Raw genomic sequence first — 19,808 nt, 5'->3', positions numbered from 1 at the left:
AAAGCAAATCCTGGCTGAGAAACATGATTAAGTCTTACCTATGAGAAACACACTGGAGGCTTCCTTAAAAAAGTACTTTCTTTGAAAGATTAAACTGTGTCGAAAACTTTGTACGTGTATTTATTTTGATACAGCAATCACAAATCCCTAACTGATAAAAGCACATCATAAATGCAATTCATTATTATTATTATACATTATTATGTAGATACCATATAGGTAAACTATGTCCCAGTGTTTCAGTGTTCAGCCTGGATGTTGTCTCACACCATCCGGTTGGGATACAGGTAAGCCGATGGAGGTTGGGATGAAGGCACCCTGTGAAGGCTGCGATGTGGACAGTGGCACCCTACATGGGTGAGGTTGGGTGTCACAGTGTTCAATGTTCAGCCTGGATGTTGTCCCACACCCGCAGCACGTCAGGGCAGTCGTTCAGGGCCTCCAGCAGAACGGAGGCCGCCTCAAGCTGACTGCGCTCCAGCAGCAACGGTGTGTGGGACACGAACTCCAGTCCCGAAGACACAATGCGGATCCCCCCTCGGCTCTCCAGCCAAGCCCTCACAGAACTCAACTCTGCCTGGCTGCAGATGAACTGAAGACCGACAGACACACAGAAAACATACAGATCCATGAGACTCTGAGGAACTTCCAAAAAATGATGAGAAAAACATCACATAGCGATACTTCACATGGTGGCTCCAATGGACGTACGCGTCCACAGTAGTGGCCTTCTTCCTCTTACCTGCAGCATCGGCCTCTCCTCCTCTTCCTCCATCTCCCGGACATCTTCTGCCCCCGCTTCGAAGGCCAGCTCCAGGGCCTCTTCGAGGGAGACGCTTCCGGCCTCGGCCACGACCACTCCTTTCCTGTCAAAAGTGTGACGGGCCCCGTCCGACAGCACCCCCCTGTGGACAGGAACAGAATCTCAGTCTCAGCCCTCCCTTGAATCCTAACACCTCTACAGAAGTATTTAGGTGGTAATCTCACTCTCTTCTGAAATACATGACAGTACGTCTACAGCAGCAGTAATAATAAATAGTAAAAGTGACCCGTTTGTTTTCAGCAGGTGTTTGATTTCCTGGTTGGTGCGAGTGTTGTTGTCGGTCAGGACCTCGATGAGCAACGCAAAGCCCCCCGGTCCCCGGGCTTCGTACGTGTGCTGGGTGCCGGTCTTAGCCTTCTCCTGTCAGGGAAAAGAGAAGTCTTATAGAGGAACGCACCTGTTCCACAGCGTCCCAACAAAGAGCCGGGGAATTGTGCTGAAGCGAATATTTAACATAGAACATGAGATTAAACATCAGTGTCTAAAGCAATAACACCTGAATCAACATATAAACCGTAATAGAAATCCTTTCAAATCGATGGACATCAGTACGTTTCAAGGCTCCATTATTGACATTATTATAGATGGTTCAGTATTTAGAGTTGATAAGTGTCGACGACATGTGTACACCATTTTCTTCACCATCATTCATGTTGTCGAGTACAGTGGAGGTGATGATACCGTCTAACCTACCGCGTTCTTGATGGCGGCGTCGATGGAGGCCTTGGGCATGTTGTGACCCCGGCATTGCTCCAATATTTGGGCTAAAGTGGCGTTAAAGTCCGGGTTGGGCCCCCCCTCTGCAACACACGGCGGGGGGTTTAGATGAAACGACGGCACGCAAACACATTCAGGGATTTTATAAGCGCCGTAACATGAATATGATGCACTTACCTTTCACTGCTATTCTGATCATCATGCCATACTTCATAAACATTTTGCCACGGGCTTCATCCCTCGGTCCTTTGATGTGTTTCACCTTGGACCACTTGTTATGTCCCGCACAATGTGAGGTGTCCAAGTGGAGCCTTCTAACTGGTACACTCCTAGCTAGGGCACTAGCTAGGACACTTGTTGCTGGTACACTTCTTGCTAGTACACATCTAACTAGGACACTAGCAGTTGGTATACTTGTAGCTGGTGTCCTTCTAGCTAGGACACTAGCTGGTACACTTGTAGCTGGTACACTTGTAGGTGGTACACTAGCTGGTACACTTCTAGCTAGGACACTAGCTGGTACACTTCTAGCTAGGACACTAGCTGGTACACTTCTAGCTAGGACACTAGCTGGTACACTTGTAGGTGGTACACTAGCTGGTACACTTCTAGCTAGGGCACTAGCTGGTACACTTCTAGCTAGGACACTAGCTGGTACACTTGTAGGTGGTACACTAGCTGGTACACTTCTAGCTAGGACACTAGCTGGTACACTTGTAGCTGGTACACTAGTAGCTGGTACACTAGCTGGTACACTAGTAGCTGGTACACTAGCTGGTACACTTGTAGCTGGTACACTAGCTGGTACACTTGTAGCTGGTACACTAGTAGCTGGTACACTAGCTGGTACACTTGTAGCTGGTACACTAGTAGCTGGTACACTAGCTGGTACACTTGTAGTTGAGGATCTGGCCAGCTGGTCCACAGGACCAGAAAGAAGTATCCGCCTCAGTTCGGTCGATGAGCAGGTGAAGGAAAGGTTTCTTGGAGCTGCGTGGGCTATCCCTCTCAGCACGACTCCTCCTGCCATAACCCTAACAATGCGAAATACAATGGACACACATTAAAACACACACACACACACACACACACACACACACACACACACACACACACACACACACACACACACACACACACACACACACACACACACACACACACACACACACACACACACACACACACACACACACACACAATGTTTTTGTACTTTGCTCGTGAGGTGCATTGTTTATCTTACACTTATCACTGTAATAATCGCATGCACTTGCATTTACAAGATCATTTTAAGGTTCAACTCACAAACAGCTCAGTCAGGTTGTCTTCAGAGATCTATATAGAACTGACACCATTTGGTGTTGTGTACTGACAGCTCACCTGTCAGTAATCTATGCAATGCAAAATACAGTTCTGCACTCTATATAGCGCTAGGAGAACCAATACATAACTAACAATAGTGTGATGGGCTGGGGTGAGAAGAGGTACTACCTTAGTATAGGGACATCATGGACTTATAATCTATAGTCAATAAAAAAACAAACATCCAGCCGTCCTTGAGGGAAGAAACACTTCGAAATGAATCTTCTTTGCGATTTTAACGGCGGCCACACATACCTTTGGGGTGCACTACCGCCATCCACTGGTCAGGAGGGGGAGCTGAGGTTTAAAATAATCCCCTTTCTATCACCTCCAGCAGAAAGTACCCAAATGTTTCCTTTGTTAAATTCTAACCTTATTCTAGCTTAGACTGGGCTTTATATTTTCCTTCACTCTATATCATATTTCATTTAACTGATTAATACAGGGTCAACCGTTTCTCTCTCTTTTTTTACACCCTTGTTTTTAACATGCAAAGCTTCAGTCTATGTGTTTATTAGCCATGAAGTGTGGGCTATTCATTTTTCGTTTTGTGGTCTCGTCTATTCCCAGTGTATAACAACATTGAAACAGCAAAGTAAAGCCTAAAATACAATCCGATTCCTGAGCATTGGTAGAACACAGCATGGTCTTGAGAATAGTACAATATGTGAATGAAAGCCTCAGACGTGGGTCTCCTCCTTTCTGAAACTCCTCCCAAAGCAGACCACACCCCCAGCTACCCAGCAAGGCTGGAGGCGGGGTCCTACGTGGTGGTTCTTCAGATGCAAGACATGAAGATGTAGCAGGCAGAACAGCTATGGTATCAAAGCTTTTAAAGGTATCTGGGTAGTTATGGTAACCAGATAGAGGGATGGAAACAGTCATGATTTCTGTCTGGATCTGCATCCTCCTTTTGCACCAGCTCTCCCTGAAGACTGTGACTGCACTGGTGAGTAGAAGCCTGCTTCATTGGCTGTCATCAATGGATGGCTGATGAGGTTATTCAGATTTGTGTTTTGGGATAGTTGACATGTGACATATGAATTACATTTCAAGTAAAATCACATCTGTTATTTATTGTTTAAATATAACAAATATGTCATCATGTTCCACCTGTAAAATAAGTTTTATATATGGTCTAATCACTGAATCAGGTACATTTATGTCGCCATTTGAGGCCCAATTCTGCAGGATGCTAAATGTGCAGTAGGGGCAGTAGTGTGGGGAGACATAAAAGCAATAGCAAAATCAGAAATAGGTAAAGTTGTCGAACACCGTAATGGTTGAATTACAACAAAGAATATCCAAAATGAAATCAATCATGCAATTGGATTATCCAAAGTAGTATTAACCGACCAGCTGAGTAATAATCATGGGCAGGTAACACCAGAAATATACAAAATATTAGGCTATTTAGCAACAACCCAATACAGCTTCAAGGTAGAATATCTCCTTTTTGTCAGGGCTTGTCCGTTGTTGGTGGACCAGGGTTAAGAGCAAGGTTTGCCTGACCCTCAGGGCAGCTCTAACCTGATCTCAGTTTTCCACAGGATAATACACATCGACCTCTGACCTCTGACCTACAGCCCACTGAGTGAAACGAATGAATGGGCCTGTCTGAGCGGGCTATGCTGTCACAGTATTTATTTATCTAGAATCTATTAATTCTGCAAGGAGAGCACACAAGTCTGTATTGATAAACAATGATTACATTTAGGCTCATTTTAAATCCATAGAATTAATTGGGAGGTTTGCATGATGAAGGAGTCACGTCTATGGGGTCTGGTTTATCTCTGACGCTGAGTCTGTTGAGTTGTCCGGTGTTGCTCTGACCACTCTGTGTGTGGGCAGAAACGAGTCAGACTCAGTAGTGCCTTTAGCTCTAACACTGCGTCAGTTCCAATGGGGACCTAATGTAAGCTTTACTACTGGGTGGGCCAATGAGGTAATAGAACAAATTCATTTACATCAAGAACCCCTCACTTGTCAGGAAGAGATCTTGATTGACACGCAAGCATGACCAATTGTGGACGGTAAGAGGGAACAGTTCTAGAAAAACAGGCCCGTGGGGAAGAAAACGGGATTCGATTTACAACAATTGTTCAGCGGTCTACGGAGAAAGCAAACTGCATGCAGGCAGGGGGCCAGCCGTGTCCCCCCCCACACACCCCTCTGGAGAAGGCCTGGCATGGCAGCGTTACATTCTGCATCCATGTACAACTATTTCACGACTCCCCAAGACGCCAAATTGGACCCTTGGGAGGGGGCTCATGTCCTGGGCTGTGGTTGAAGAATCACTTCAAATCAACAGCCTAACCCGAACGCTGACCACATGTCTCTGGACGGCAGTGCGGTTGGCTGCTATTTATAAAAACACGCTCTGACACGTGAATGATGTTGGATTAGTAAAACGCAGAGCAGATGAGTGTTGACAGCTCGTTACAACGTGTTGTCGCCGGGGTAGGCCTACCTCACGACAGTGTTGCTGTTTGCTTGTTAACGAGCTGTCTTCAATTCCCATCGCGGAGCCCATCTCCCCACCCATGATGACTAATGTATCCATTAATTATTTTCTTTTTTTCCAATATAAATGTCATTCTCAGATAGACTCTGACGATGTGATCACAAGAGAAGAGCAGATCTACCTTCTGATTGGTGCTCAGGACGCGTGTGATCGCAGCATCCGGAATCAGATGGCCCTCATAAAAGGTTTTTTACATTTCTTTCTACTCCAAAGAGTGTGAAAGGAAACCAATCCTGTACTAGACACAGTAATGTAAGAGTGAAATTAAAAGTGGAATACGTTATGTTGCAATCTCCCTCATCCGTGAGGCTGTTGCTCAATTTAGCCCTGAGAGGAAATTTGGCTGTCAAAGAGACAATGATATCAGCCTGGACTAGAGGTCTCTGACATTCACAAGACAGATAAACAACCTTTTTAATATCCTTTACATTTAATGTTCCTCACATGACACGTATGCATGATCAGTTGTTGATTGTCTTTGGATATTATGCAGAGTGCTGGAGACCAGGAGCCCGATCCTGGGAACTTCCCAGGATAATTAATAAGAAGTTTCCTTAAGAAGTCCTCAACATTTTCCATTCTCCTTAAGAATTTCTTGTATATTTCCAGAGCTTTTATTTGAGTGTAATTTTGTACAAATGGCATGGCATTCTGTCAGCTCTGAGTGATGGAAAGGTGACTCCAAAAAAGGAGTCAAGTTTGATTTAAAGAACGCTCCCGGACAATTTCCGACCAATCGGGGCTTAGCTTACGTGATCTTGCCTGTCAATCACAGGTGCGTGAAATGCAACACATCTCAATGGTGGAAAAACTTTTGCCCAATACAAGCACAGACTTGTCCTGAATATACTAGAAGCTGCCCGGCACAAGCAATGTCATCGACCAGACATATTTGGAGCTTCTATATACAGCCACAGTATTCTACTGGTGGAGACTGGAAATTGGCCAGTACAACCGCTATCCCCTGCTGGGGAATACGCCCAGTGTATAATGTTTTTGATCTATAATTTTTTTCTGCATTGAATTAGTTTTTAAACCTAGTGTAACTCCTCTCCCCAACAGGGTAGTTCACCCATCACCTTAGTCTAACCCTTGTATAACCTCTAGCACTTGTCTAGCCCTAACTCTAATCTAACACTTAATCCTAGTCTAACCCTTATCTAAACCCTAATCCTAGTCTCACTCTTTTCTAATCCTAGTCTAACCCTTAATACTATATTACTCTGGTCTTTCCCTAGTCAAACCCCTAACTCTTTTATGCGTCGTCTAAACAACAATCATATCCAACGCTATTCTATCCCCTAATTATATTCTTACCCTAGTCTAAATCCTAACCCTAGTCTAACACGAGTCTAACCCCTTACTCTATCTCATCCTAGTCCACCCCTAATGGCTAACAGTAGTCTAACGCATAACCCTATTCCAACCCAAATCTAACCTGTAACCCTGATCTAACCCTAACGCATCCCTAGTGTTTCACTAGTGTAACCCTAGTGTAACCCTAGTGTAACCCTAGCAGGCGAGTGTGTTCCTGAGTGGGACGGTATCGTCTGCTGGCCCAGCGGCGGAGCTGGAGAGTGGGTGTCCATACCCTGTCCAGAGTACATCTATGACTTCAACCACAAAGGTATAGCGACAGTCTTCTCTATAATAAACAGTGCCTGCATTGGCAGTGGGATATTTAATAGTTTATTTCTGGTTGATACTCCAGTTGGGATTGTGTGCTTTCATTGTGGGGAAAAAAGAGTCTTGAAATTCTTGAATGTAAATATCAACTTACTACATTATTATTGATTATCCTGTCTGTGCATGTTGTTTATTCTTATCGTGTTCTGTGTATTTACTACAATATAAAGTGTATCTTCTATCGTGTTTTGTCTATTTACTATTGTTTTTGTTGTATTCCTTACACTATTAGGTGTATTCATTATGGTATTAAGTCAGTGGTCAACACTGAGAACTTTCTTGGTCACAGGTCGGGTTCATCGGCAATGTGACCTCTCTGGGGCCTGGGAGCAGGCCAACGCCCTGAACCGCACATGGGCCAACTACACCGAGTGCACTTCCCTCAACTACGACTACAGCAGCCAAGCGGAGGTTTCTGATTGTTGCAGCTTGTTTAACAGTATGCATTTCTAACAGTCTGAAGGTGTTTAGGTTGGATGTCGAATGGTGTTTAGGTCTGAAGCCCAAAGAGGTTTATGTCTTTTGGTGTTTAAGTTTGATGCCTAACTTTCTAAACGTGTTTAGGTCAGATATATAACTGTCTGAAGATGTTTAGGTCAGATGTCTAACTGCCTAAAGGTGTTTAGGTCTGATGTCCAAAGGTGTGTAGGTCTGATCTCTAAAGGTGTTTAGGTCTGATGTCTAACTGTCTAAGGTGTTTAGGTCTGATGTCTAACTGTCTAAAGGTGTTTAGGTCTGATGTCTAAAGATGTTTAGGTCTGATCTCTAAAGGTGTTTAGGTCTGATGTCTAAAGATGTTTAGGTCTGATCTCTAAAGGTGTTTAGGTCTGATGTCTAAAGATGTTTAGGTCTGATCTCTAAAGGTGTTTAGGTCTGATGTCTAAAGATGTTTAGGTCTGATCTCTAAAGGTGTTTAGGTCTGATGTCTAAAGATGTTTAGGTCTGATCTCTAAAGGTGTTTAGGTCTGATGTCTAAAGATGTTTAGGTCTGATCTCTAAAGGTGTTTAGGTCTGATGTCTAAAGGTATTTAGGTCTGATGTCTAAATGTCTAAAGGTGTTTAGAAGGCTCCACATGATGTACACAGTGGGCTACTCCATCTCCCTGCTGTGTCTGCTCGTCGCTGTCTTCACCTTATGCTACTTCAAGTACGTTGTTGACCTCAATTGCTTTATTCTCAGGTGCTCAGAATAACACTGAGTCAGATATACATATATATATATATATATATATATATATATATATATATATATATATATATATATATATATATATATATATATATATGTATATATATAGTTTCTATTTATACACAATAGCATGTTCTCCATTCACTAAATAACGTTCCTACTGTGAAGAGTTCATATATTTACATTTTTCTTTGTGTTTCCACTGACATCCTGCAGGCGTCTTCACTGCACACGGAATCACATCCACATCCACCTCTTCCTCTCCTTCATATGTCGAGCTGTGAGTATCTTTGTGAAGGACGCCGTTCTCCACTCGATGACAGAAGACGACCAGGCAGGATGGCAGCTTACCGTACACCCACCTCAGCTGGTAAAGACTAAACTGTTAACCCCTAACCCTTATGTCGAAACCCCAAAGCACCAAAGCCCTAAGTCAGTGGCCCTCAAAGTGGGGTCCACGTGCAATAAAATGCTTATTTAACACTATTGTGGTATTAGCACTGAATGATTGAGTTCAAAAGCATCTAACAGAACAAATAGACATGAGCCTATATGATTACATTTGTGTTGCGGTTATGAGGGGGTCCTTGAAAATAATTCTGCCCTATGGGGGGGTCCCCGGCCTCATATAATTTGAGAACCCCTGCCCCAAGTGATGGACATGTATTTATTGCATTTATATATTTCAAGCCAATACAATAGAGAGCTTTTGAGCATTACAAAAGGCTGGAGCATGATTAGAATAACTATCCCTTGAAAATGGCATTTTCAGTTCCGCAAGCACTATTCTGTATTTTCTAAATATCATCTGATCCATATCCACTTCCAGTTGGCCTATAAATTAAATAATCAAATTTATTATAGATACATATTGTATGATTTAATATAAACATAAAAACGACTTATGAGACGGTTGAGAAATGTAAACGTAATGGCATTTCATCCAGGGGAAACGCTTGTTTCTGTTGCAAGCCAGTCTTTGGCGCCTCTCAGATGTGTTGGCGATGCTGATCGACATCATCACCGGCTCACAGTCTGTAGAGCTCTGCAGTCCAACCTGCACAGCTCTACAGACACACATGACCTGCATGGGGTCATGTGTGTCACCAGTGTGTGTGTGTGTTTGTGTTTGCGTGTATGTGTGTGCGTGTGTGTGTGAGGGGTGCTGATGTTATCAGAGTGAGCCATGTTTGCTGCTCCTTTTATCCATCTCTCCGACAGTTTGGCTGTAAGCTGGCTGTTACCCTGTTCCTGTACTTCCTGGCAACCAACCATTACTGGATCCTGGTGGAGGGAGTGTACCTGCACAGCCTGATTTTCATGGCCTTCCTCTCCGACAGAAGCTACCTGTGTACCCTCAGCATTATCGGCTGGGGTAATTCATCTGTCTCCTACGCTGTAGTCACATGGGGTTAATCTATACGATAGATTGCAGTGACGTAATGAAGTTCATCTTTACAATACATCTATCTATCTCTCTCTCTCTCTCTCTCTCTCTCTCTCTCTCTCTCTCTCTCTCTCTCTCTCCCCCTCCCTCCCCCTCCCTCCCTCCCTCCCTCCCTCCCTCCCCCCCCCCCCAGGGGTACCAGCTGTCTTTGTCTCCATCTGGGTCAGTGTCCGAGCCTCACTAGCGGACACACAGTCAGTATATCCATGTGTGTGTGTTGTCTTTATGTTTGTGTTGTCTGTGCCATGTGTTTTGTCTTTATGTTTGTGTTGTCTGTGTCATGTGTGTTGTATTTATGTGAGGGTTATCTTTGTGTTTTCATGTGTGTGAAAGTGGGACTGTGTGTGTGTTTGTATGAGTGCATTTGTGCAAACTTGCATTGACGTACTTACTGTCCAATGCCACTCGTGGGTCTGGAAATCATTGGCTGGAGTTTTTCGAGCCCTGCCCGTTCCACAGATGATTGACTTGTTTAATGTTCATGTCAGTACTTCTAACTCAGTGGCTGTAAGTGGGTTATGATAAGGATTTCAAGAAATTTTGCAAAAATGGCCAAAAAAGAGAATTCCATACCCAACCTGAGTTTGAAATTCGGCGGCCCGCCTCCACAATTCTCTGCTGTCTTGCGATTGGTTGTCAGATTGAACCAATCAAAAACGTTTCTGCCCTCAGGATAACTTTGAGTTAAGAAAATTCCCATGAGCAGTGTGCGTGGACCCATGCGTGCGTGCGTGTGTGTGTGTGCATGCGTGCGTGTGTGTATTGTGTTCATAATGGACACACAAACATTGCGTTGGATCTTCTGTTTCAGATGCTGGGACATCAGTGCAGGAAATCTGAAATGGATTTATCAGGTTCCTATCTTGGCAGCCATTATAGTATGTACCCCATATCATTATATTACTAATACCATATCAATATAGCAGGTTCACCATATCATTATAGTATGTACCCCATATCATTATATTACTAATACCATATCAATATAGCAGGTTCACCATATCATTATAGTGTAAACCATATCATTATATATCCTTGTAGGATGTAAGCCATGTCATTATATGATGTGCTCCATATCACTGTAGTGTGTAGAGTACTGTAGAGGGCGAGACTTTAATTGTGATGTTGATGCTGTACCTACACACCCTTCACATTAATGTAAGTTACGTCTACATCAAGGAGTTCTTGTTTAGGTTGTACTGTTGACCCTGTCCTGAAGGGTGTTGCTCTAATCCATTCTGCAGGTGAACTTCTTCCTCTTCCTCAACATCATACGAGTCCTGGCCTCCAAGCTGTGGGAAACGAACACAGGCAAATTAGACCCAAGGCAGCAGTACAGGTAGGTAACCTAGGACAGGTAACCTACAACCCAGTATTTCAGGTGACCCAGTAGCACAGGTAACCTACAGGTATGCTTTGCCATGTCGTGTTCCCAGAGTTAACCCCATAGTGTTCCTAGGGGTCAGAGTTCACCACATAGTGATCATTGTGCCAAAGGGCTCGCCAGTGTTTCTAGTGTTCAGAGTTCACCAAATATTGTTGCTTTAGTGTTTTGAGTTCACCACATAGTCCTTAGAGTATTTGGAGTGCACTGGTATTCAAAGTGTTTAGAGTTCACTACGCAGTCTTCAGACTATTCGGAGTGCTGCTCATAGTGTTAAGGGTTCACTACATAGTGTCAACAGTGTTTAGAGTTCACCGGAGGCCTCATTGTGTTCAGAGCTCACTGCATGGTATTTCTCTGGTTCCAGGAAGTTGCTGAAGTCCACACTTGTCCTGATGCCTCTGTTTGGAGTTCACTACATGCTCTTCATGGCTATTCCATACACTGCCGTCTCTGGCCTCCTCTGGCAGGTCCAGATGCACTACGAGATGTTTTTCAACTCCTTTCAGGTAACGCATAATACACACACACACGCGCGCGCGCGCGCAATGTATACACACACTCTTGTATGTACATTAACCACTTTATACGTTTGAATGCATATGTATCCATACATGTAATCATATTATTATAAGCATAGATCAATAAACACACATCAACCATATATGCAGTGTGTGTTTGCGTGTGTGTGTGTGTGTGTTTGTGTGTGTGTGTGTGTTTGTGTGCGTGAGTATGTGTGTGTGTTCATGTTCACTATCGTAAAAGGCGTGCCTTTTACGATAAAGGCACGCCTCCAGGTGCTGCCAACAAAACTGAATCTGTCCATCAGGTATCCCAATAATCATGACTCTCACTGTCTACACCATGGACAGCGTCAGACCATAGAGTCTATGTCCCACATTTTAAACGGTTGTAATATTTACCAAGAACTATACATAGCCAGGCATGACAGGATTGTTGACATTATCACCAAAGATGTGTCACCCATGTTTTATTCCTCTGTTTTGTTCTACAAACATTCATGTGTGAAACCAGAAATGTTTCAATGCAATGACCCCCATGTATTTAAAGGTATAACAGCAAATACACCGGATGTCATTGTGATTGATGAGAATAACAGAGAGGTTTTTCTATGGGAAGTTGGTTGCACTTTCGACTCAAGTTTAGAGGAAGCTTTCCTTACTAAACAAGTTAAATACCAACCATTAGTGCAAGCTATCATACATTTAGGCTATAAATGCCAGCTCATCGTTTTTATTTTCGGCAGCCTAGGTCATGTCCACAGGCTGGTGGTCAGAGGCTTGAGAATTATGAGGTTGCCCAAACGTAAAGCCAAGCAGCTTGCAACATATTGCTCAATCTCCTCCATTATAGTCAGCCGAGCTATTTGGAGGAGGAGGTGTTTTCTGTACCCATAGATTTTCTCTGTCTGTTAACAGACTGTGTTCAACCAACGTTGATTGAATAAGCTCATGTGTACGTATTGTCCATTCTGTGCATGTTTGACTCAAGTACTGCAACATGTTGTTTCGAGGATGTAGGGCATCAAAAGCAACTGAAAATATTTGTGCCCTTGCAATGTATTTTATAAATGCGGACACAAATAAAGACATTGAAATGTGTTCATGTGTGCTTGTGTGTATTTTCATTTTGCAGGGATTTGTTGTGGCTTTCATCTACTGTTTCTGCAACGGAGAGGTATTGATCTGTGATCCGATATTTTAACTGATGTTTGTACTGATTTTACCCAATCTGATTTAACATACAATCTGAACTGAAGTTTTATCTGATAGCTAATCTGTTCTGATATCTAATATTATCTGATATCCAATCGAATATAGAATCTGATATCTGATCTGATAGCAAAATGTATCGGATGTACTAATAGGATATCTAATAGGATATCTAATCTGATATGTTTCATTTAATATAATTTGTACTATAATGTACTATAATCCCGGCTCCTGGCTCACTCTTTCCCCTCCTATCAGGTGCAGGCTGAGGTAAAGAAGGCGTGGCTAAGACGGAGTTTAGTGTCGGACCTCAGACAGAAGTCCAGGATGACCAGCAGTGGGGGCGGAGTCAGTTCGTATTACGGCAACCTGACCACCAATAACAGCGTCAGCTCCTCTGCCGTCACCTCGAGGGGCGGAGTCTTGCCGGTGGCCCCGCCTTCCATGCACCCGATCAGAAACAGTCCTCCGTGCTCCGCCTCCAGCGACCTCATGGAGACCCGCGACGCTCTCCAGACGCCCAGCCCCCCAGGGACAGGCTGTGGACGGCGGGGTTCGGTGTGGTGTGATGGGGGCCCCGGGGGAGAGACCCCTGGAGGACCTCAGGAAGGACACCTGGAGGAGCTGGAGACAATGCTGTGAATGTTTACTTTAGAACCCCCACCCGGTACAGCCAAAACGCCCCATTTGGACACGGAGCACCTCGATGTCGAACGGTCCCCTTCTCCCGCGCCAGAGAACATTTGTTTTTCTCATCTCATCTCATCTCATTTTCGTCCGCTTATCCGGGGTCGGGTCGCGGGGGGAGCAGCTCAAGCAGGGGGCCCCAGACCTCCCTTTCCCGGGCCACATTGACCAGCTCTGACGGGGGGATCCCGAGGCGTTCCCAGGCCAGTGTTGAGACATAATCTCTCCACCTGGTCCTGGGTCTTCCCCGAGGTCTCCTCCCCACTGGACGTGCCTGAAACACCTCCCAAGGGAGGCGCCCAGTGGGCATCCTTGCCAGATGCCCGAACCACCTCAGCTGACTCCTTTCTAAGTAAAGGAGCAGCGGCTCTAATCCGAGTTCCTCACGGATGGCTGAGCTTCTCACCCTATCCCTAAGGGAGACACCAGCCACCCTTCTGAGAAAACTCATAACATTAGTTTTTTATCACTTTTTAATGAAACACATGAATCTATTCATGTAATGTAAACAATCACGGATGTTTTTTTTCATTCAATCTTTTTGAGGCTGTTAAATATGTTTATACATAATTTCTGTTATTTGAAGAAAAAAAAAAAACCCTTTTATGTATCTTGGACTGTTGGATAACTTCTTCCGATGCAATGCTTTTTCTGCTATACGTTACTTTTCCCAGAATAGAAACATGGAAACATAATATATATATATATATATATATATATATATGTATACGACCGTATGTGAATAAATCAGCTGTGTGATAAGCGTGTCCTACGGTGTCGTTAGTGCCAGCCAATAGGCATGCAGGGGGATCTTCGTGACTCCTCCCCCCCACTAGGTCCTTGCTCGACGCGCCCGCAGTGGGAGACGCTCCGCACACAGCCAGACAGGTGGGCAGGCAGAGCAAGCTCTTGCACAGACTATGTGGAGACTCAACTTTTAAGTCTGAGCGCGCGTCGTTTGCACACAGGGGCGATCGATGATTCGCGTAAGGCGCACTTAGACACAAAAGATGCGCTCGACGCGCTCACACCAGGCTTGGCCACCGAGCGCGGCACGCTCCATCGTATTTCCAAGAACAGTGTGAAAAAGCTCTAAATCGTCAGGCGTCGGCGTACAACATGGTAAGAGAGCAGACATTTGCTTGTCCGTTTCCTTTTATTACACAACCTTAAAATTCAACATTAAATGACTACAGACACGAATGTAAATACAGAATGCATACAGTTTGCGGTTGGAGCGATCGTTATATTTTCATTCTGATCAAATGTTTTTATTTGCTGAAATGCAAATCTTTTTCAGGTAGGCCTATATAATTACAATTGGGACAACAGGGACATTTAGGTCCGGGTACTAACGTAGGCTATGATCCGTTTTCTCAAAAAGGTATAAAGAACATTTTAACGGGACCATGGTGCTAATGGATAATTGGTTATTCATGTGTAACGAAACTTGGAAAAAGGGAATCCACATGGATTATTATTATCATAGGCTACGTTTGCAGAAACGCACAAATGGCCTACCAATTTTCTTTTTCGGGCGACTGGGTTGCTTTATATGGAACCTGAAACTGCTGAATCTTGACCGACCCGTCTGAAGAAAAATAAAATACTTTCGGTGTACTGCAGGGAATGATGACCGATGCGGTAACTTTGACCCAGATGAAACCTATTGAAATGTACACCATTTGATTGGGGGGGAGATCTGTAAAGGAATTGATAGCCTGGTTCTATCATTGGTGTTGGGGGCCTCTATTGTTGAATAATGAGGCGTGAGTTACTTACTTTAGTCAAGCTAGTCAAATAGCTTGAATAATGTGTATACATCACGTTATATATATATATATATATATATATATACACACACACATGTGTATATATGCCATATGAGGACCACTCATGAAAGACGTTTGAAAATGACTTCTGTTGGAAAGGGCTTCTGCATTTGGCACTACAGGAAGATCTGAATATGGTATTATCATACTAAACGTAGAAATATGATTTTTGTTTTCTTTTTTTCTATAGGTTTCCGGGATACATTACTTATCTCATACACTGCAATAATGATAAGAATGGAATTGCATCAAAAAAGAACAGTGATCCAGATTTAAACCACACGGGAAATACCCTGGGAGCATCTCTTGACCTAAATATTTATCAAAATGGCGGATTCAACAAGACACCTATCAATATTGACAGTTGGGCTTTTGATTCAATTCTCCCATCAGTACGGCTTTAAAAATTGCATTGGAGATCAATACTCAAATAATCTGACATTCACTTGCAGTCAACGAGCCGAAAAGCTCATATCTTTAATTGTGGGTGACCTGCCAGCATCTGCCATAAACATCACCATTGGAAATAATAGCGTCTCGCACATACCCACAGAGAGCTTTATACGTTTTTTCAAATTGGAAAACCTTTGTATAGACAGTAACAATTTGAAGTTCATTGACGGGCTTGCTTTCGGGGGGATGCATCAACTCAGGACTCTCAGCTTGTCCTTCAACCTCCTATCAAAACTCAACTGCTCTGTTTTTCAGGACCTTCACAACCTCAATTATCTCTCGCTGGAACACAACCTCTTGGAAGACCTCCCCCAGAGCCTCTTCACTTCCACCCCTCAGTTGAACACCTTGATCTTACGAAATAACAGTCTGCATAACTTCTCTGTCGTCGTGCGATCCGTTTCTTCCCTAAGTCAACTGAAGACGCTAGATCTTGGCTTTAACTTTTTGACAACCCTCTCTCATTTAAACAGCTCATTGCCTAAGAGCCTGACGGAATTGTTTGTATGTGGAAATAAGTTGTTATCATTGGCTTGCCCTGATTCATTTCTAACGAACATCAGACTATTAGATTTATCAAAGAACGTGGAACTATCAACTACTGCTTTCAAAGGAGTCGACCTAGCGCAGATTCGCTATTTACAGATGGGTTCAACAAAAGTTAAAATATTTGAATTTTTCAAATTGACCAACGTTGATGCTACTTATGTTGACTTCTCTGACATGGGCTTAACCAATCCAAGTCAGATCAATAAGCTATGCACGTTTTTCAGGAAAAGTAATCACACGATCCACATGACTCTGAAATCGAATAGATTTAATATGTTACCAAATACTTCATTAACCAACTGCCCTCAAATCACAGGAACATTCGACATCTCCTCAAACAATCTGAAACAGGTCAAATGTCTCGAGTTTCTTGAAGGACAGAAACACATAAAAAGGTTCGAAATAGAGCACAACCACATCAACCAACTGTTGTCCTGCAAGGGTACAAAATATAAGCTTCCCCTCACACAGTTGAGCTTTCGTTACAATCGCATCCTCTCAGTCGACTCTGACGCCTTTGCTCACACACCAAATCTCACAATTTTAAACCTCAACATAAACAGCATAGCTATTCTTAATTTCGGAGCACTCAGAGGGCTACCCAAGCTCCAGATACTCCGTCTGGACAACAACCTCTTGACTGAGTTGTGGAGCAGCATCTTCGAGGGCTTAAGTAGCCTTGAAACCTTGAATCTTCGCAACAACCGCATCGCTGTGATTTTCTATGGCAGATTCCAAGATCTTGGTCGGCTGACTATCTTGGACCTGGGCGGGAATAAAATCTCCCATATTTATGAAGGTGGCCTCAAGGGATTGAAACGTCTAAGAAACCTCTACTTGGATGGAAACAACCTTAAACAAATAGATAGCATTGAGTTCGCTCCGTTCCAAAATACCCTGGAAGTGTTGGATCTACTTAAGAACCGGATTCGTTTCACTCATGAAATTTTCGTTTCTCCTTTTGTGAATCTCAGCAGTCTCAGGGATCTTAAGCTGGATGGACAACAGCCCTTCGGTATAAGCCGGCTGCCTCATGGCTTTTTCCGAGGTCTTCACTCCCTGAGAAATCTGTACCTTACCAACAACCGCATCGATCACCTCGCTTCTGACACCTTTGACGATCTGACAGGCCTGGCTTATCTAACGCTAGATAACTCGTGCAATGGCTTGGTAAATCTCGAGCCGGGGAGCTTCAAAAACCTGAGGAATTTGAAGAGGCTGAGTCTGCAAAATATGGGCCTTCAGAATTTGTCCAAAGAGGTTTTTCGAAATCTTTCCAAACTAAAAGGCTTATATCTCACCCATAACGTGATGCAGCACATTGATGTGGAGGTTCTGGACAGCCTCGGAAGCCTCAGCTACCTTGACATAAGAAAGATTCCACTCAGCTGTTCATGCCAAAACCTACAACTGCAAAACTGGACACTTAATAACCATAAAGTGCAATTGATATATTTGCATAGCCTGCGATGCAAAGAGAGCATTGGTAATTTTTTCTTCAATTTTGACACAAACGTTTGTTTTGTAGACCTTGGACAGTATATGTTTTTCTTTACGGCTGCTGTTATTTTTGTTTCCATTGTAGTTCCTCTATTACATGTCAAGCTATATTGGAAAATTAAATATGGCTATTATGTGTTCCTTGCCTGGTTCAGCGGACAGTGGCGCAAACTGAGGGAAGACGAGGAAAACTGTGAATACGACGCATTCATCTCCTATAATTTCAACAACGAAGCCTGGGTTCTAGAGCAGCTGCTCCCAAACTTGGAGGGAAACGGCTCCTCGTTCAAACTTTGCCTTCATCACCGGGACTTTGAACCGGGACGCAACATAGTGGACAACATCGTGTCCGCTGTGTATGGCAGCCGCAAGACGCTTTGTGTTGTGAGCCGGAACTTTCTGCAGAGTGAGTGGTGTTCACTGGAGATCCAGCTGGCCAGCTACCGGCTCTTTGACGAGCATCGGGACGTTCTGCTGCTGGTGTTCCTGGAGCATATCCCAGAGAGGGAGCTTTCCTCCTACCACCGCATGAGGAAGGTCATGTTGAGGAAGACCTATTTGCAGTGGCCCGGCTCAGAGTGCATCGACCCGGCCATGGCCCAACTGCTCTTCTGGAAACAGCTCCGGAGGGCTCTGAGGACAGGAAGTAGAATGGAGGATGAGGACGCAGCAGGGGAAAAGAACAGCTCTGGGACTGCAGAAGGAGACCAAACTGACTCTGCAGTAAATCCTACCGCTGAGGAAATCTATCAATGAATATATGTTTAATTATCTGAGACAGTTTAATCATATCGTTGATGATTGTTATATTTTTATTTGCATCTGTTGCCAAAGGTGTTTGTAGACGATTGGAATTTTATTCTGGTTTCTAAATGTGTATTACCGACAGCTCATGTTTTTTTTGTATTTTCTTTAAATAGGATCACTGTGTTGTTTTTGTCAAGCCCCTAGGAGCATTGCATAGCCTACTTCCGCAATCCACCAGTGCTAAGCGGCCATGCCTGGTATTGCACCCGTTTTAGCGGGCTGTGGACGGGTCCCTCAATTCATGGAGTCCCAGAAGTAGACATCGTCGTTCACTCCAATACAAGTGGGGAACAGGAATGTGTCCCCGCAAAAAATGTCTGGATATCAATCAAAGGCTCATAATTATATTTATAGCATGTTCTAAACAAATGTAAGTTTTCTCTTTTCAAAACGCCTCCTCAAGCGTTTTATTAGCCGTTTTATGTGTATATTTTTTGCTGGGGATGGAGGGGTGGGCAGCTGAAAGGAGTCGTAGTGAAACAAACGGCTCAGTGCCATGGACCTATTAAAGAAGTGCACGGCTCCATTTACTTTTCTTGTTCAAGGTTTTTCCTTTCATGAATGGCGTTGAACACGGATATACAAGACACAAATATCTTTGAAAAAGCAGGAACAGGCACGGACATATTGATTACCTGAATGATTATGGGAGACCTACGTAATTCTCATAATATGGTTAATAGTCTAATATTAACATTTCAGTTGCGTTGGTATTTCATTTTCATTTGCTTCTATGTATGACAGTTAACAATGTTGGTGTATTACAATTCATATAGCTAGCCTACTCCAACTTCGTTGCTGGTCGATATGTAACCATTGACTTTTCTATAAATTATTGATTGCATTTTTCATAAGTTGGAAGGAATCTGTTTCTTAAGCAATAACATTGAACTGTATTTTTCTAGGCCTACATACGTTTACTACGTTGTTTGTGTTATGGAGCAATCTTGCATATTTATGAAGATCAATAAAGTTCTATCTCTTTTTATTTGAACTGCCTGTATGTCCTCTTGATTATAGCATTACAGTGTGTACCTTGGTTATCAGCTATCATCAAATGTCGTCCGAATGGCTGCATGGGTAAGAAATAGGATTTGAACCAAAAGTGTTACAAT

General features: G+C 43.5%; 3 protein-coding genes across 10 annotated transcripts; 2 read left to right on the top strand and 1 right to left on the bottom strand.

Annotated features, from left to right (window-relative positions):
* Positions 1–104: 104 nt before the first annotated feature.
* On the bottom strand, positions 105–3,160 carry LOC132446909 (translational activator of cytochrome c oxidase 1-like). Of its 8 annotated transcripts, none has more exons than XM_060037496.1 (8): positions 3,032–3,160; positions 2,424–2,574; positions 2,243–2,393; positions 1,718–2,083; positions 1,517–1,623; positions 1,050–1,183; positions 743–905; positions 105–592 (listed from the first exon to the last, which is right to left on the bottom strand). In XM_060037496.1, the coding sequence occupies exons 2-8, from the start codon at positions 2,568–2,570 to the stop codon at positions 380–382; spliced, it is 1,281 nt and encodes a 426-aa protein (XP_059893479.1). In that variant the 5' UTR covers positions 2,571–2,574; positions 3,032–3,160; the 3' UTR covers positions 105–379. The 8 variants fall into 8 exon arrangements, with proteins under 8 accessions (XP_059893479.1, XP_059893483.1, XP_059893477.1 ...); XM_060037500.1 differs by having other exon boundaries at positions 1,718–2,029; positions 2,339–2,393; XM_060037494.1 differs by having other exon boundaries at positions 2,243–2,574.
* Positions 3,161–3,678: 518 nt separating this feature from the next.
* On the top strand, positions 3,679–14,131 carry LOC132446890 (parathyroid hormone/parathyroid hormone-related peptide receptor-like). Its single transcript, XM_060037464.1, has 14 exons — positions 3,679–3,851; positions 5,506–5,611; positions 6,943–7,053; positions 7,402–7,523; positions 8,168–8,259; positions 8,518–8,671; positions 9,523–9,676; positions 9,882–9,942; positions 10,560–10,626; positions 10,993–11,087; positions 11,500–11,641; positions 12,789–12,830; positions 13,124–13,610; positions 14,012–14,131. The coding sequence occupies exons 1-13, from the start codon at positions 3,774–3,776 to the stop codon at positions 13,505–13,507; spliced, it is 1,608 nt and encodes a 535-aa protein (XP_059893447.1). The 5' UTR covers positions 3,679–3,773; the 3' UTR covers positions 13,508–13,610; positions 14,012–14,131.
* Positions 14,132–14,432: 301 nt separating this feature from the next.
* LOC132446864 (toll-like receptor 13) lies at positions 14,433–19,687 on the top strand. The gene is made up of 2 exons (XM_060037420.1): positions 14,433–14,674; positions 15,575–19,687. The coding sequence occupies exon 2, from the start codon at positions 15,712–15,714 to the stop codon at positions 18,640–18,642; it is 2,931 nt and encodes a 976-aa protein (XP_059893403.1). The 5' UTR covers positions 14,433–14,674; positions 15,575–15,711; the 3' UTR covers positions 18,643–19,687.
* The last annotated feature ends 121 nt before the right edge of the window (positions 19,688–19,808 follow it).

The sequence above is a fragment of the Gadus macrocephalus genome, chromosome 18, assembly GCF_031168955.1.
Source record: "Gadus macrocephalus chromosome 18, ASM3116895v1".
In the NCBI taxonomy this organism is placed as follows: domain Eukaryota; kingdom Metazoa; phylum Chordata; class Actinopteri; order Gadiformes; family Gadidae; genus Gadus; species Gadus macrocephalus.
Note: the sequence above shows the minus strand (reverse complement) of the source record. Positions and strands in the feature narration are given on the sequence as shown.